This window comes from Protomyctophum parallelum (genome assembly GCF_964188405.1).
Source record: "Protomyctophum parallelum genome assembly, chromosome: 21".
NCBI classification, from domain to species: Eukaryota; Metazoa; Chordata; class Actinopteri; order Myctophiformes; family Myctophidae; genus Protomyctophum; species Protomyctophum parallelum.
The window spans coordinates 5,837,046-5,855,955 of NC_139713.1; the positions used below are offsets into that span (position 1 = coordinate 5,837,046).

General features: G+C 46.2%; 1 protein-coding gene across 6 annotated transcripts in view; it reads left to right on the forward strand.

The window, feature by feature from the left end:
* The window catches only part of myo18b (myosin XVIIIB), a 105,612-nt gene that overhangs the window by 75,551 nt on the left and 11,151 nt on the right, over positions 1-18,910 (forward strand). For 5 of the 6 annotated variants that reach the window (XM_083794204.1, XM_083794199.1, XM_083794203.1 and 2 more), the window contains 7 exons: positions 529-642; positions 1,668-1,784; positions 4,244-4,327; positions 6,742-6,879; positions 10,613-10,798; positions 17,393-17,526; positions 18,662-18,703. In XM_083794204.1, the coding sequence (XP_083650330.1) occupies positions 529-642; positions 1,668-1,784; positions 4,244-4,327; positions 6,742-6,879; positions 10,613-10,798; positions 17,393-17,526; positions 18,662-18,703 (815 nt within the window). The remainder of the gene's footprint in view (positions 1-528; positions 643-1,667; positions 1,785-4,243; positions 4,328-6,741; positions 6,880-10,612; positions 10,799-17,392; positions 17,527-18,661; positions 18,704-18,910) is intronic. The other variant, XM_083794202.1, reaches the window with a different exon arrangement.

Below are 18,910 nucleotides of genomic sequence, written 5' to 3' on the forward strand. Positions count from 1 at the left end.
ACCTGTCCCTTTACACTAATTAACCCCATTTAAGTACGGGTCCGAAATCATACGATTGTAATTTGTCGATACAAGTTCTCAGACGGGTGGCCCACCTCTCCCTTAAATGGTAAATGGTGCATTTATAAAGCGCCTTTATCCAAGGCGCTTCACATAGATTGTGCATTACATTCACACACACATACATACACCGATGGTGGCGGAAGCCATTCAGGGCACCAACCAGCACATCAGGAGCAATTAGGGGTTCAGAGTCTTGCTCAAGGACACTTTGACAGTAACTCTGGGGGAGCCCACAGGGTTCGAACTGGCAACCCAGCCACTGAGCCACCGCCACCCCTTATAGATGGGGTGAGAAGTTCAGCCATTCGCCAGAGATTGAGAGTCCTTCAAAGTCCTCCTTCGAAATCTCTTCTGAAACTGTTGAAGATCTAGTCTAGATAGATGATGGATGTTATCCAACGTATTCAAATCAACCATGCTGTCTGTCTGTCTGTCTGTCTGTCTGTCTGTCTGTCTCCACCATAGCTTGAGGAGAACGAGGCCCGAGCCACCGAGGCGGAGAACAACCAGAAGACCCTGGCTCAGGAGCTGGAGAACGCTCAGATAGAGCTGGAGAACATCTGCAAACAGAAGAGTCTGGTAAAAGACTGCTGATTCTGACTCTGTGGGGGGAATTCAGTAACCTGACGCTGCCAGATGAGGGCGGTATTGGGTAACCATGTTTCCCAACACAGCAATCATCTGGGATCTCTCAGGCAGTTGAGCTGACAAAAATCCGTTCCGTACCGGACCAATCAGCGTGAGCTAAGGGCGGGATATGTGCGAAACCGGACGTGAAGCTATATAGACACGTCAATATGATTGGTTGTGTTTGCACGCCCACACGGTGATAGACAGACGGTCCCATCCAATCATCTACCAAGTATCTTGAAAAAAAGGAACAGCCCCGTCATCGAATTTGCTTCCGCGATCCCAGATCCCAATAAGCTGTGAAACAAATTTGTGTAGCAAGCTTTTTGGATCTGGCAGCGTCAGGTTAGGAATTCAGTGGCGTGCACAGACATTTAGAGGGGCAGGTGCTCAAGTGGAAAAAAAGGGCACCTTTTTGCAGCGCATTTTGGGGCGGGAACCCATTTTGGTGCTTTATAGCTATTGAAAAATACCAGATCTACAAGCTCATAGCACGCGACCGAGTGGCGCGCTACGAGCTTGTAGGTCTGCTATTTGTTTTTATTATCAAAGAACCACTGACATAGTAATATAGCTTTAGAATTGTGGGGGCCTAAATAATATAGTAGAAGCGTTTTTTTTATCAAGATTTGATCAATGTCACCGCATGGTCCACACACTGAGCACATTGCCAAAAGGGCAGGGGGTGCTCTAGCACCCCCTAGTGTCTATCTGTGCACGCCACTGGGGGAATTTATGGGTGGGTTGTTGTAAATCATTAATTAAATTAAGTCACATGTTATAGTGACTCAAGTCTGAGTACTATAACATAGTGTTGGGTGAGTGTAGATCTTCAAGTGTCTGTGCTCTCCTGTACATACAGTACATGAAAAAGATGTTGAAAACAATGTTAAAACAGATGTAAAAGTGTGTTCCTGCTCATTGCAGGTGGATGATGTTAAAACAGATGTAAAAGTGTGTTCCTGCTCATGCAGGTGGATGAACAGTTAAACCACCTCCAGCACGAGAAGCAGGACCTGCTGAAGAGACTGGAGGAGGACCAGGAAGACCTCAATGAGCTGATGAAGAAACACAAGGCCCTCATCGCACAGGTATACTGAGTTCAGACCCTCACACTGACCTGGTTCTCTGAAACACAAGGCCCTCATCGCACAGGTATACTGAGTTCAGACCCTAACACTGCCTGTTTCTCTGAAACACAAGGCCCTCATCGCACAGGTATACTGAGTTCAGACCCTCACACTGCCTGTTTCTCTGAAACACAAGGCCCTCATCGCACAGGTATACTGAGTTCAAACCCTCACACTGATCTGTTTCTCTGAAACACAAGGCCCTCATCGCACAGGTATACTGAGTTCAGACCCTCACACTGCCTGTTTCTCTGAAACACAAGGCCCTCATCGCACAGGTATACTGAGTTCAGACCCTCACACTGACCTGTTTCTCTGAAACACAAGGCCCTCATCGCACAGGTATACTGAGTTCAGACCCTCACACTGCCTGTTTCTCTGAAACACAAGGCCCTCATCGCACAGGTATACTGAGTTCAGACCCTCACACTGCCTGTTTCTCTGAAACACAAGGCCCTCATCGCACAGGTATACTGAGTTCAAACCCTCACACCAGGTTCACTGAAACACATGTACATGTGCATGCGCGCACGCACATGTCAGTGAAAAGATTTAAACCATTCTGACCTGAGATCAGATTCATACGAGGTTTCCGCCGGACACACACTGGTCTGATGAACCCATTCTGACCTGAGATCAGATTCTAAAAATGTCAGTCGCTCTTCGATTTTTCAAAAATAGCAGACCTACAAGCTCGTATCGCGCCACTCGGTGGCGCGATATGAGCTTGTAGATCTGCTATTTTTCAATAGCTAAAGCATAACATGATGCCAACACCAAAATGGGTGCCTGGTCAGAATGGGTTAAAAGTAGACGAACATTTTTAGTCATAGTTTTAGTCGACGAAATCAGCACTGCTTGAAACTCTTGTCACACTCTTTACAATGTGGTTTCTCCCGTGTGGAGACGCATGTGTGTGCCTTAAGACTACACAAGTGAGTGTACCTCTCGTCACACTGCTTACAGTGGTATGGCTTTTCTCCAGTGTGGAGACGCAGGTGTAGCTTCAGCGTATACAACCGACCGAAACTCTTCTCACACTGTGTACAGTGGTACGGTTTCTCTCCGGTGTGGAGACGCAGGTGCGACCGTAGGTGAGCCCATTGCTTGAAGCTCTTGTCGCACTGTTCACAGCGGTATGGTTTCTCTCCAGTGTGGAGATTCTCGTGTGTCCTGAGAGTCGACGAGTGCCTGAAGCGCTTGTCACAGTGTTTACAGTGGTATGGTTTCTCTCCGGTGTGGATGCGCTGGTGTGACCGCAGTTGACGCAACTTACGGAAAGTCTTATCACACTGTTTACAGACGCGGCTGAAAGGATTTATCCTTTCTTCTCCATCATGCAGAGCTATAACGTTCTTGGCGGTGAACTGTTGATGACCGTTAGATGTCGGTTCATCCGTCGTGTCTCTTTGTTTCCGGCTGGTTACGGAGCAGTTTATCTGCCGACATGCTGCTGCTGAAGGGATCTGTTCATTCCTTGGCGTTACGGAGCAGTTTATCTGCCGACATGCTGCTGAAGGGATCTGTTCATTCCTCGGCGTTTGGCAGTAGAGGTCGTTGTGGCTCATCTTCTTCATGGGTTCATGTTGATGGGTGGAGGAGGCACAGGCACAACATGGCCGCTCGGAACAGCAGACCCGAGTCTGGGAACATTGCTGGGCCTCACTCGTTCCTTCCATTATCAAACTGCAGCTATGAATGGACCTGTGATGAGAGGAAGAATGTCTGGGAGCTCTCCGGTGGAGCTGTTGTTGCCCCCGCGACCCGATCACGGTTAAGCGGTTGAAGATGGAGATGAGAATGAGAGTTTCTATAGGTTCCTCTGTTGCGGTTGTATAGGACACTAGTCTTTTATACTATAGCACTCTTAAGCTCTTCTCTGTGTCTCTCTTCGATCTCGTCGCAGAAAACTCCTTCGGGATGAACCTCCGTACTTCACACTCAGATGAAGTGAAAGTGTAAAGACACTTCACGTGTTATAATGTTGTTATATGTACAGTATAGGATGACCAGGAGCCTGACGTCTGACATCACACACAACATACAGTAAACAAACCGTTGCCGTGCAAGCCTATAGAGAAATGCTCAAATTAGGGAGGGGCCTAATTCTACAGAAATGCAGGGGCAGAAGACCAAACTATTCAAGTGTTATAGAAATTCTCAAATTAGGGAGGGGCCTATGTAAGCGACTGCGGCAGCCACACTTTGCAATTTTTTCAATATTGCGACTTTTCTAGTTTATCATTATTATTATGATGATGTGGTGTCACTATAACATCCTCTCCCTGTGTCTGTGGTCAGTCCTCCTATAGTTATCATTATGATATCACTAACATCCTCTCCCTGTGTCTGTGGTCAGTCCTCCTATAGTTATCATTATTATGATATCACTAACATCCTCTCCCTGTGTCTGTGGTCAGTCCTCCAATGACATCAACCAGATCAGAGACCTCCAGGCGGAGCTGGAGGAGGTGAAGAAGCAGAGGCAGAGTCTCCAGGAAGAGGTAAGATGTCCTTAAAAAAAGCATGGGATACGGATGTGTACGTTACAGGAAACTCCCGTTCAACTTTCCAAAAACTCCGGTAAACTCCTGAATTGTACCATCACACCTGTATATTACTGTATATTACCGTATATTACCGTATATGCTGCTAAACTTGAGGTTTACAGGCACATCTAGTGCCCATAATTCCCTGTTAACTCCTCTTTTCATGCAGTGACTGTAGTGTAATACTTCAGAGCAGGGGTTCTCAACGTTTTTGGTGTTGGGGACCCCCGGAAAAGCTTTGGCCATGTCTCGACCCCCCAAAATAATTTTGCGACCCCCCCTGGGGGTTGAGAACCCCTGCTTTAGACTATAGGCAGAAGAGGCAACATGTCCTTATACATTGTAAAACTTTAGTTTAGGGCAGTGGTTCTCAAACACCCCCAAAATCATATTTGGTCCAGGACCACCATCTGAAAAGGTTTTGTGTGCCCGGTGGGACCCTCTCTTTTGGGTCACGGGCTAAAAAAGAAGTTTGGGAACCACTGATATCGGCCTTAAGGATCACACTTTTTGTCAGTGTGTATTATCGGACTTCAAAGCATTAACAGCATGTACAGCCAAGTAGAAAATATACAAAAGCAGCTTGCTTGATTAAACATTTTTTTTTACTTTAAGGTATAACTGGAAGGCAGCAATCAGCATAGGCTATACAAGTATACAATGATGCAATTGCAACTGTCAGCGCTGCTAGTGCTAGATTATTTAAATTAGATTATTTGCCGTCCGTTACCCGACAATTAAAACCCATTTTAACGCAAATTGGTTACATTGTATTAGGGCTACTGCCTAGTGCCTACCGTCATTGCGCCCGGTTAAAAACGAGAATGATACACACCATGAACTGACCATAGACAATATCCCCTTTACAGCTCTCTCTTTATTAACTAATATAATTCGCCACAATCGCCAGCCTATACACGTATAGGACTGGACAGAAAGAGAGTGCAGAGAGTACAGACAAATTATGCCATACTATTACTATAGGCTGTTGCTCTGCGCTCTGATGCCCTCTCCACACCGCGCACCGTGGCGCATGAACAACAACAACAACAACTCCACGTGGACCCACGTATGGATTAGATTAGATAGTTTATAAGAAATGGCACGGTGGCCATCCAATGCCCTCTCCACGCCGCGCACCGTGGCGCATGAACAACAACAACTCCACGTGGACCCACGACGACCCACGTATGGATTAGATAGTTTATAATACATGATGGCACGGCGGCCATCCTTGCAGGCAGTGACAGTAACAGAATGAGAATCCTGTAGGCTGTAACCTGTTCATTTTGGGGGGCAGCGACAACAGCCTGTTGTTGATGATGAATGATACTATGAAACTTAACAATTCATTAACTAGTAGTAGTACTCACCTAATGACGCCGCCACGGAGGATATACCATGTTTAACGTAATTCCAAAGTGTTTAGCCTACATTGTTTAAGTCATAGACGCATGCGGTTTTTATGAACTTTGGCTAAAAGCATGTTGTTGTTATTATTCCACTAACACCTGGCACTTCTAGTCGAGTAGACTGTCATATGGCAGATGGCTATAACCGAAACAACTTCCTCTTCCTCTTCAAAATAAAAGCTTATTATAACAATACTTTTATTTCTTAAGTGAACTGTAGGATGTAGTAGACGCAGGATAGTGGGCTTGGAAGGATAAATAAATCACACAGAAGGCAGGAGAAATAAACTCCGCAGACAGTCGGGGCTTTATTATTTTTTAAATCTTGCCAACAAAATGGGGAGGCCCCTGGAGGCTCGAGGCCCGTTTCAATTGAAACGATTGAAACATATATAAGGCCGCCTGTCCTACATATGCAGTACCATATAGACTTATAGATAGCATTTGATACAGACTTATAGCATGTTATGTAGACAGCACTATAATTGCATTGTATATAGTCATAGCACGCCATAGTACATATGTATAGCATAGTAGTATATATATATATATATATATATATAGTTTATATGTATAGTCTCATAATATAGATATTCCACTGTTACTTTCTTAGCTTACGCATGTTTTATGATAAATGCTTTTATGTGATGTATTCCCATGCTTTTGTTCTTGCTTATTGTAAGTCGCTCTGGATTAAGAGCGTCTGATAAATGCCTACATTGTAATTGTAAATTGTACCAGATGATCCGTACTGAGCTGTTGCCTCAAATGAACCACAAACACGCATCGCATTCTAAAGATCTTGGCTTCTAAAATGTTCCATCACATGAAAATGAAAGTCTCTCTCTCTCTCTCTCTCTCTCTATCTATCCTCCCCCCCCTTCTCTCTCTCTCTCTCTCTCTCTCTCTCTATCCTCCCCCCCCCCCTCTCTCTCTCTCGCTCTCTCGCTCATGCAGCTCCAAAAGAATGTGTCCAGAGTGCAGTTCCTAGAGGCGTCCACCGTGGGGCGCAGCATCGTCAGTAAACAGGAGGCCCGAGTCTGTGACCTGGAGAACAAGCTGGAGTTCCAGAGAGGACAAGTGAAGAGGTTTGAGGTGAGTGAGAGCATTCTGACCTGAGATCAGATTCACACGAGGTTTCCACCGGACACACACTGGTCTGATTAACCCCATTCTGACCTGAGATCAGATTCGAGAAAAATTCAGTCGTTCTTCGATTTTTCAAAAAATAGCAGACCTACAAGCTCGTGAGCTTGTAGATCTGCTATTTTTCAATAGCTAAAGCATGACATGATGCTATAACACCAAAATGGGTTCCCGTTCAGAATGGGTCAAAGTGGGGTCCGGGGACCCCCAGGGGTCCTTGAGGGAGTTCCAGGGGGTCCCCATGCAGCTAAATGATAGTTATAGGAACCAAATGGACCCTTATAGGAGTCTGTAACTCTGACAGTGTATACAAATGGAACCAAATGGACCCGAGTTAAATTAACATTGATTTTTACAATATAAATTGGGGTCTCAGAGATAGAAATGCCATGAAAATGGGGGGTCCGTTTAGCCTAATTCATGTCAAACTGTGGTTAAGAATCACTGCTAGAGCCATAATAATATTATCTTATGGGGGTCCACAGGCCATCGAGTGTCCATTTGGGGGTCCTTGATGTGAAAACTACTGTATCTTGGCCCCAGTATAGTTCATGATAATTAAGATGGGTGTCCGTGATATATAGTTGTGTTTAAAATATATTAAATCACACCCGTGTGAAGAGATAGGGGGCGCTCTTATCATCGTGCATCATCATATAATCATACATCTTCTCATTCCAGCCACTCAGAATTTGCGTCAATTTTACAATGTAGGCATTTATCAGACGCTCTTGATCCAGAGCGACTTACATTTAAGCAAAAACAAAAGCATGTCATACATCACATATATAAAAAGTGAATCATGTATAAACTAAGAACGTAACAGTGGAGCATCTATGTCAACTATACATACTATACTATATTATATACATGTGTACTATAAAGTGCTATGAATACATAAAATGCAATTCTAGTGCTGTCTACGTAACGAGCTATAAGTCTGTCTACAATACTAATATCTAAGGTGGCTATGCTAGGGCAAGTGCTACGGGCCATGGTGGAGTCTGAAGAGGTGGGTTTTCAGACTACGGCGTCCTCACTTTTTGTCTTCAATGTTTGTGTTTACACAAACCCTCAAAGCTGGATATAGGAGGGGCTATACGACCGCCCCTCAAAAAAAGGGGGGGGTTGAGGAGCTCTATATATTCCAAATATTAATCCCTTTTGGGCGGGAACCCCTTTTGGTGTCAGCATCATGTCATGCTTTAGCTATTGAAAAATAGCAGATCTACAAGCTCGTAGCGCGCCACCGAGTGGCGCGCTACGAGCTTGTAGATCTGCTATTTTTGAAAAATCGAAGAACGACTGACATAGAAACATAGCTTTTTCAGAAAACTGTCATTTTCAAACAGACATTTTTTTAATCTGATCTCAGGTCAGAATGGGTTAATCAATGCTACATATCAGTGGTTCTCAATCTCAACGTTGGGTCCAGGGGTTCATGCTAAATTAGTCAAAGGGATAATTAAGGGAAACGAAATTAATGGACAAATCACATCCACCTCACGCCTTAGATCAGAAGGACATGGTATAATGCGCGAGGAGGAGGCCGTCAGGCCGTGACTTCTCAAATGTCACGTCTCACCTCGACAGACACGCACGGTCTGACATGAACGTTGACCCGACGCTCAGGCTTCTATTTATCCTAGACAGGCTCTATTAATAATAATAAGCTGAAATGATAAAAACATTTCAACACACAGGAAACCGGCTTCAAATCCGCGGTAGGAGAGGAAAGATATACATAGCGTAGTGCAGCTTTAACCCATTCTGACCTGAGATCAGATTCATACGAGGTTTCCACTGGACACACACTGGTCTGATTAACCCATTCTGACCTGAGATCAGATTCTAAAGAATGTCAGTCGCTCTTCGATTTTTCAAAAAATAGCAGACCTACAAGCTCGTAGCGCGCCACTCGGTGGCGCGCTATGAGCTTGTAGGTCTGCTATTTTCCAATAGCTATAAAGCATAACATGATGCTAACACCAAAATGGGTTCACGTTCAGAATGGGTGAATTTATTCTGCACATTTTCTGTTCAGTCTCTGTGTTCACAATTTAGGCTCTTAATCCAGAGCGATTAACAGTAAGCAAGGACAAAGAATACATTAATAAATACATACAAAAATAGGCATCATGAATCATACGTAAGCTTAAGAACCTAACAGTGGCATATCTAATATAATGAAACTATACATATATACTATAGAGTGCTATGTCTACATGAAAATGCTATTTAAGTTACAGTACATAAGCTGAGCCTTTGCATATTATACGCCTGTAAGGTCGTCGAGGCTAGGGCAAGTGCTACGGCAAGTGCTATGGGCTGAGATAGAGTCTGAAGAGGTGGGTTTTCAGACTATGGTGGAAGATTGGGAGTGAGGCTGCCGTTCTGATTGCAATAATGGGAAGTGCATTCCATAGTTTTGGAGCCAGAAGGGAGAAGAGTTTTGGGGCATTTTGTCCCCGGGGCCGTACTGCGCAAAAAGGCATGGAATACGGTATGTGTATATTACAGAAAACTTTCCAACAAACTCCGGTAAACTCCCGAATCGTACCGTCACACCTGTATATTACCGTATATTATATATGCCCGCTAAACTTGAGTTTCACGGGCAAATCTAGTGCCCATAATTGCCCGTTAACTCCTCTTTTCACACATAGTGCCGGGGGAACGTTGTCCCGGCTTTTGTTTTTAGCAAAGCTACTTCCAGCCTCCCTCCCTGCGTCGGTTGGCTGATCCCCTTCTGAATCCATCCATCCATCCATCTTCAAGCGCTTATCCGTAGTCGGGTCGCGGGGGAAACAGCTCCACCAGAGAGCTCCAGACTTCCCTCTCCAGAGCAACATTAGTGACTTCCTCCTGGGGGATTCCGAGACGTTCCAAGGCCAGTGAGTCGATGTGTTTCCTCCAACTGCGCCTTGGTCTGCCCCGGGGTCTCCTCCCAGTGGGACGTGATCCTTGGTCTGCCCCCCGGGGGTCTCCTCCCAGTGGGACGTGATCCTTGGTCTGCCCCGGGGTCTCCTCCCAGTGGGACGTGATCCTTGGTCTGCCCCGGGGTCTCCTCCCTGTGGGACGTGGTCCTTGGTCTGCCCCGGGGTCTCCTCCCAGTGGGACGTGGTCCTTGGTCTGCCCCGTGGTCTCCTCCCAGTGGGACGTGGTCCTTGGTCTGCCCCGGGGGTCTCCTCCCAGTGGGACGTGGTCCTTGGTCTGCCCCGGGGTCTCCTCACAGTCGAACGTGGTCCTTGGTCTGCCCCGGGGTCTCCTCCCAGTGGGACATGGTCCTTGCTCTGCCCCGGGGTCTCCTCCCAGTGGGACGTGGTCCTTGGTCTGCCCCGGGGTCTCCTCCCAGTGGGACATGATCCTTGGTCTGCCCCGGGGTCTCCTCCCAGTGGGACGTGATCCTTGGTCTGCCCCGGGGGGGGGTCTCCTCCCAGTGGGACGTGGTCCTTGGTCTGCCCCGGGGGTCTCCTCCCAGTGGGACGTGGTCCTTGGTCTGCCCCGGGGGGGTCTCCTCCCAGTGGGACGTGTGTCGAGGACGCCCGAGAGGCATCCTAACCAGATGCCCCGAACCACCTCAGCTGGCTCCTTTCCAGGCGAAGGAGCAGCGGTTCTACTCCGAGTCTCTCTCCTGAATGAATAAAACAATGGAGTATATATATTTCTTCCCCCCGTACAGGTGCTGGTGCTGAGGCTGCGGGACAGCGTGGTGCGTCTGGGGGAGGAGCTGGAGCAGTGTGCCCAGACGGAGGCCAGGGAGAGGGAGAACTCTGTCTACTACCAGCAGAGACTGGCCGACATGAGGCTGGAGATGGAGGAGCTGAGCCACCGCGAGCAGGACAGCAGCCGCAGGCGCATGGAGCTGGTACGAACAAACCAGAGATCTGACCTGAGATCAGATTCTAAAAGTGTAAATGAGCTTGTAGATCAGCTATTTTTAAATAGCTAAAGCACAACATAATGCTAACACCAAAATGGGTTCCAACCCAGAATGGGTTAACCCGTTTGTGTTTTAACCCATTTTGACCTGAGATCAGATTCTAAAAGTGTCTTCTACATCCCGACAGTTTTCTGAAAAAACTATGTTTCTATGTCAGTGGTTCTTCGATTTTTTCAAAAATAGCAGACCCTACAAGCTCGTAGCGCGCCACTCGGTGGCGCGCTACGAGCTTGTAGATCTGCTATTTTTCAATATCTAAAGCATAACGTAATGCTAACACCAAAAATGGGTTTCCGCCCAGAATGGGTTTTTAACCTGTTTTTGGTGTTTTAAACATTATGTCATATACTTTAGCTATTGGATGAAGCATGAAGCGAATAAGCCAAAGTAAACCTATTCTGCCCAGGCCGTGGCGTAACCGTCTGGGCACCTGACTGGTAATCCAGTCTGGCAGTGTGCCGCGGGTTCGACTCCCGAGCCCGACACGGCCTTTACTGCATGTCTTCCCCCCCCCCATCTCTCTCCCGTTTCCTGTCAGCCTACTGTCTGTCCCTTCAAAAAAACAAACAATAAAAGGCGTAAGCCGCAAAAAAAAAAAAAAAAAAGTAACCTATTCTACAAGCTCTCCAGGGCCGTCGCTACGCATACACGCAATACGCACGGCGTGTAGGGCAACAAGCCGAGGGCCAGGCCCAACTATTTTTTCTCATAGCCTTAGTTGACGAAATTAACAGTTTGACTGTTTTACACGCTTAACCCGCATTTTAATCAACCCCCCTTCCCCCGTTTGTTATGAACGATCGCACCACCCGCCATCTTGGTACACCCGGAAGACGCAGCACAGGACCCTCCTCCATGAGGCGTTGAACCCCATTCGTTTCCATTGGCCTCAATTTCCCAGAAGCCCTAGCAGCCCACAGCATGTGACGATTTCCGGTTTCGTCATCAAAACAAATGCATCTACTCTCTATCTCCGCGGCGAAGACGGATTTTCTTTTTATTTATTACATTACGGCGGATTAAACACATAAAACAAAAGTCGCGATTAGCGAGGTTGGCAGCGACAGTAACCTGGAGTAATCCATTCCCGGCACGGAAACTGTTTTAACATTGAATGCACACACGCACGCACGGATAGAAGTGCAAGGATTCAATTTGTAAAACCAAAAAATATTGGGGTCAATTTCTTAACCACTAAATACTTAGCCACCCTACAGTATACAGTATATAGCCTTATACAGTATACGACATAGTGAACATTTTTCAATTAAAAAAATTCATTGCATGAACTTTTATTTAAATCTCCCCATACAGTATGTATGGGGACACCGGTATGGGACACCGGGGATGAACTCAGTTAATATAAATTAGTCAGTAAATTGTGAAAACATGTCAGACGGGTCTATAGTCTGCATTTCACCAGAAGGGAAACGCGTGGATATTTAATTAAGTGTGGCCAGAAGCAGCTGGGGATATAATATAGCACCGCTCATACCAATGATTCTGAATGGCCAGGGGATACGCACACATGCACACTCACTCACACACACACACACACACACACACACACACACACACACACACACACACACACACACACACTGGTTCGCCACAATGTAGCCAATACTGCACCACTCTGTACTGTTGCCTGACCTCAGAGCCAAGGACAGAATTCAATTAAGCCACATTGTCATTGAAAGAGACACACACACACACACACACACACACACACGTGTGCACGCAAGCATGCACGTAGTAGATATACCCTTTTTTAAGTACACAATGACACAGCTAAGCAGACACACCACGCTCGTAAACAAAAACACCATTACACACACACACACACACACGTGCGCTCAGACATGTTCAGCCACCTCTCCTCCACTCCTAGCCGCCATTCTCTGTGGTTGTGATTAATTCTCATTGTCTCCTCAAGGTTATGGACACCACACACACACACACACACACACACACACACACACACACACACACACACACACACACACACACACACACACACACACACACACACACACACACACACACACACGGCGTGTCTCTATGACAACCATTACCCCCCCCCCCCCCCCCCCCACCTGTCTCCTCCACCAAAGCCAATAACTTTGAAAGCCTGGAAGCCGGCGTGTGTGTGTGTGTGTGTGTGTGTGTGTGTGTGTGTGTGTGTGTGTGTGTGTGTGTGTGTGTGTGTGTGTGTGTGTGTGTGTGTGTGTGTGTGTGTGTGTGTGTGTGTGTGTGTGTGTGTGTGTGTGTGTGTGTGCAACAAACGTCCCCACAAGTATAGTAGGATTTCCTCACAACAGAAATGTTTGTTTTGAAAAGGAATCCTTAAACATATTTTTTCAAACATGGAAAAAACAAGACGTTTAGACTGAGATACTGTAGCTTCACAATTAGTAAAAAGATTCAGGTTGGGGTTAACCCATTCTGACCTGAGATCAGATGCATATACGAGGTTTCCACTGGACACACACACTGGTCTGATTAACCCATTCTGACCTGAGATCAGATTCTAAAAATGTCAGTCGTTCTTCGATTTTTCAAAAAAATAGCAGACCTACAAGCTCGTAGCGCGCCACTCGGTGGCGCGCTACGAGCTTGTAGATCTGCTATTTTTCAATAGCTAAAGCATGACATAATGCTAACACCAAAATGGGTTCCCTGTTCAGAATGGGGTTAAATGGTGCATTTATATAGCGCCTTTATCCAAGGCGCTTTACATAGACTGTGCATTACATTCACCCATTCACACACACATTCATACACCGATGGCAGCTGAAACCATGCAAGGCACCAACCAGCACATCAGGAGCAATTAGGTAGGGGTTCAGAGTCTTGCTCAAGGACACTTTGACACTGACTCTGGGGGAGCCCACAGGGTTCGAACTGGCGACCTTGCGGTTACCATCCGGCCATTCTACCCCCTGAGCCACCGCCGCACCATAGGTTAGGTTTAGGATTAGACAGTATAGAGCTTATATAGATTTAAGAATTACAGTTATGTCTGATTCAGCTGGACGCTTGTGTCACACGTCGAACAATCGCTGATCTAAAAGCTCACAATGCTTATACACAAACAGTATCTGCTATTTCTTGAATAGCCAATGTACGTATATATATAAACAGGAGAAATAATCGGTTGAAACTAAGTGCACAATTATGAAATTATGACCGATATCCGATAATTTGCAGGGTCATCGATACCGATTCTGATATTATACAGAGGACCACAATGGAAACAAGCCTATAAGCCCTCCAGGGGGTTGCCCCAAAGCCTGTTCATATTCTCTAGCCCATTCTGACCTGAGATCAAATTCATACGAGGTTTCCACTGGACACACACACTGGTCTGATGAACCCATTCTGACCTGAGATCAGATTCATACGAGGTTTCCACTGGACACACACTGGTCTGATTAATATTGTGCATCTCTAGTTGAAATGATTGTGATGCTGTGTTAACTTTTTATATATTTTTGGACTGTTTTAGTGTTAGTGTGGTTTTAGTCGACTAAATATATATCATAAGATTTTAGTCGACTATAAATCTACAGTTGATTTAGTCGACTAAAATGTGTAATGACTGATTTTACACTGGCTGAAAACTACAAGCTCACAACACGCCACGCTGCGACGCGTTGTGTGCTTGTAGATGTGCTATTTTCAGCAAGTGTAAAATGACTTATACTGGATCTCTTGTCCACTAGTCCCTTCCTAACATTTTAGTCTAGTTTTTTATCTCCTGACAAAATTGTCAATATATTTAGTCTTATAGTTTTAGTCATCATAGCCTATAGTTTTCATTTAGTTACCATTTAGTTTTCGTCTGTGAAAAAAGGTATACAGTCAACGGGACATTTTTATCGTCTTAGTTTCATATAGTCGACGAAAACAACACTCACTGCCATAGAAAGACATGCAGTGTTATTGATGAGGTGGAGTGGGAGGTAATTACTGGAGTCAAAAGGGAGACTTATCTTTTAGACTAGAGTTTAACCCATTCTGGGCGAGAACCCCTTTTTGGTGTAAGCATCACGTTATGCTTTAGCTATTGAAAAATAGCAGATCTACAAGCTCATAGCGCGCCACCGAGTGGCGCGCTACGAGCTTGTAGGTCTGCTATTTTTTTTTTAATCGAAGAGCGACTGACATAGAAGACATTTTTTTAGAATCTGATCAGAATGGTCAGAATGGAAAACTGCATGTCAGGATGTAGAAGACATTTTTAGAATCTGATCTCAGGTCAGAATGGAAAACTGCATGTCAGGATGTAGAAGACATTTTTAGAATCTGATCTCAGGTCAGAATGGAAAACTGCATGTCAGGATGTAGAAGACATTTTTTAGAATCTGATCTCAGGTCAGAATGGGTTAATTACTGGCACTGCGGAGGTCGGGGGTGTGTGGGGAGGACCGGGGTGGGGGGTGGGGGGGATTTGGGGGGGGAGACAGCCTTGGCGTTCGTTCTTGGCTCATGGCTCTGCAAGGCAACGTGTTGGTGTTCGTGTTTAGCTCGTTGTCACGTTGCCTAAAAAGCATCCTCTAATCCCAAACACAGCCACAATGAATCCATGAGTGCTAAAGCTGCAGTTTTCTGTCTTAGAATAACTTGGGTTTAGTGGCTGGCTGGCGGCGGGGGAAACAAGTGCCAGGGATTCTGACTATGCTGACTGCAGCTAGAGACAGAAAGAAAGCCCCTTAGGACGATAAGGGGAGATGATGTGACGCATTCTTAGGATTCCATGAAAAAACATGGATGCACGTCACAGAACAATCTTCTTCTTCTTTCGTGTGTCATCATCAGACGTCTCAGGTCCCACATCGAATATAGGCCGGCCTCAGAGGGTGGTTTATACAGGGGACAGGCCTCAGAGGGTGGTCTATACAGGGGGACAGGCCTCAGAGGATGGTTTATACAGGGGACAGGCCTCAGAGGGTGGTTTATACAGGGGACAGGCCTCAGAGGGTGGTTTATACAGGGGACAGGCCTCAGAGGGTGGTTTATACAGGGGGACAGGCCTCAGAGGGTGGTTTATACAGGGGGACAGGCCTCAGAGGGTGGTTTATACAGGGGACAGGCCTCAGAGGGTGGTCTATACAGGGGACAGGCCTCAGAGGGTGGTCTATACAGGGGACAGGCCTCAGAGGGTGGTTTATACAGGGGGACAGGCCTCAGAGGGTGGTTTATACAGGGGAACAGGCCTCAGAGGGTGGTTTATACAGGGGAACAGGCCTCAGAGGGTGGTTTATACAGGGGACAGGCCTCAGAGGGTGGTTTATACAGGGGACAGGCCTCAGAGGGTGGTCTATACAGGGGACAGGCCTCAGAGGGTGGTCTATACAGGGGACAGGCCTCAGAGGGTGGTTTATACAGGGGGACAGGCCTCAGAGGGTGGTTTATACAGGGGACAGGCCTCAGAGGGTGGTTTATACAGGGGACAGGCCTCAGAGGGTGGTTTATACAGGGGACAGGCCTCAGAGGGTGGTTTATACAGGGGACAGGCCTCAGAGGGTGGTTTATACAGGGGACAGGCCTCAGAGGGTGGTCTATACAGGGGACAGGCCTCAGAGGGTGGTCTATACAGGGGGACAGGCCTCAGAGGGTGGTTTATACAGGGGGACAGGCCTCAGAGGGTGGTTTATACAGGGGACAGGCCTCAGAGGGTGGTTTATACAGGGGACAGGCCTCAGAGGGTGGTCTATACAGGGGGACAGGCCTCAGAGGGTGGTTTATACAGGGGACAGGCCTCAGAGGGTGGTCTATACAGGGGGACAGACCTCAGAGGGTGGTTTATACAGGGGGACAGGCCTCAGAGGGTGGTTTATACAGGGGGACAGGCCTCAGAGGGTGGTTTATACAGGGGACAGGCCTCAGAGGGTGGTTTATACAGGGGACAGGCCTCAGAGGGTGGTTTATACAGGGGGACAGGCCTCAGAGGGTGGTTTATACAGGGGGACAGGCCTCAGAGGGTGGTTTATACAGGGGACAGGCCTCAGAGGGTGGTCTATACAGGGGGACAGGCCTCAGAGGGTGGTTTATACAGGGGACAGGCCTCAGAGGGTGGTTTATACAAAGCAAAGCAAAGCAAAGTTACTATGTTTACCCTGCAGGGTAACTGGACTAAGCTCAAGAACTTGTTTACAGCCAGGCCCTGCTCATATATAGAACATTTCATGGTAGGGGTTCAATGCCTTGCTCAAGGGCACTTAAACGGTGGTAATTTTTACCCATTCTGACCTGAGATCAGATTAAAAAAATGTCTTCTGCATCCTGACAGTTTTCATTCTGACCTGAGATCAGATTAAAAAAATGTCTTCATGTCTTCAATGTCAGTCGTTCTTCGATTACTTCAAAAATAGCAGACCTACAAGCTCATAGCGCGCCACTCGGTGGCGCGCTATGAGCTTGTAGATCTGCTATTTTTAAATAGCTAAAGCATAGCATAATGCTAACACCAAAACGGGTTCCCGTCTAAAACGGGTTTAACTCTTTTGTTTACAGGAAATGCAGGTGGAGGAGCTCAGCGCCGTCAGGCAGACATTACAGGCCGATCTGGAGACGTCCATCCGTCGCATCGTCGATCTCCAGGCCGCCCTGGAGGAAGTGGAGTCGAGCGATGAGAGCGACTCTGAGAGGTAATTGACCATATTATTATTATTATTATGGATATCATTATGCCTCTCTCTAATTAGACGGAACCGTGCGACCGCACACAAAGTAGCTTAACCCATTCTGAACGGGAACCCATTTTGGTGTCATGCATCATGCTATGCTTTAGCTATTGAAAAATAGCAGATCTACAAGCGCGCCACCGAGTGGCGCGCTACGAGCTTGTAGGTCTGCTATTTTCGAAAAATCGAAGAACAACTGACATAGAAACATAGCTTTTTCAGAAAACTGTCAGGATGCAGAAGACATTTTTAGAATCTGATCTCAGGTCAGATCAGAGAACTGTCAGGATGCAGAAGACATTTTTAGAATCTGATCTCAGGTCAAAGTAGCTTAATGACATTAAATTACATCGGAGCTATAGCAGATGAATGTTAATTTGTCCTCCCCTTTTTCGTGATACTTTCCAAGCAAGCACCTCAACCCAGTGATGTGCGTAGTTGTATCTTTTTAATTATAGATTATATATACCTTAATATGGAGGAGATGCCTCTTCTAATTAGACCAGAGTGGTTTTCATTACTTCATTTACGAGAGGTCTATACGCTCAATTAGAGAATGTAGAAGAATTGTTATTTTTGATCAACGTTTGCCAAAAGCAAGGGATTGTAGACAAAATCTTATCTAACGACAACAAAATGTTCTTTCGTTTTGGGGTCGGAGAGGCTAAATGTCATCAAACGGCGGTCTGTGGCTCAAATGCCGAATAAATAATGGAACTTGAAATTAACCCATTTTGGTGTCGGCATCATGTTATGCTTTAGCTATTTAAAAATAGCAGATCTACAAGCTCATAGCGCGCCACCGAGTGGCGCGCTACGAGCTTGTAGGTCTGCTATTTTTGAAAAATCGAAGAACGACTGACATAGAAACATGGCTTTTTCAGAAAACGGTCAGGATGTAGAAGACGTTTTTAGAATCTGAATGGGTTTAAAGGGTTGAAAACCACGGATGGGGCGTCGTCTCTACCGAACCTGAGCCACGGGAGACGCCGCCGAGCGGCCCGCGGGTTCTCTATCCATCTCTGGACCGCTCTATATTATACAGGGTGTTTTGTATGTTTAACCCCTTCCTTCCTTCTTCGTGTGCTCTTCAATGCAGCGTTGCGACTGCTGTGGGGTCAATTACTAAAAGGAAGGAACTGTAAGATACTGTGATGGATGTGTGTGTGTGTGTGTGTGTGTGTGTGTGTGTACTTCTGTCCATAAAGGAGCATAGCAGCTTTTTATTCCCCCCACACTTTGTCAATCGGACCTTGATAGGGATTTAATTCCTCAAAAAGCAGTTTTCTTCTTTATCATTATTGAGATTATCGCACATTCGTGATTGTTGACTGAAAATCACACAGAA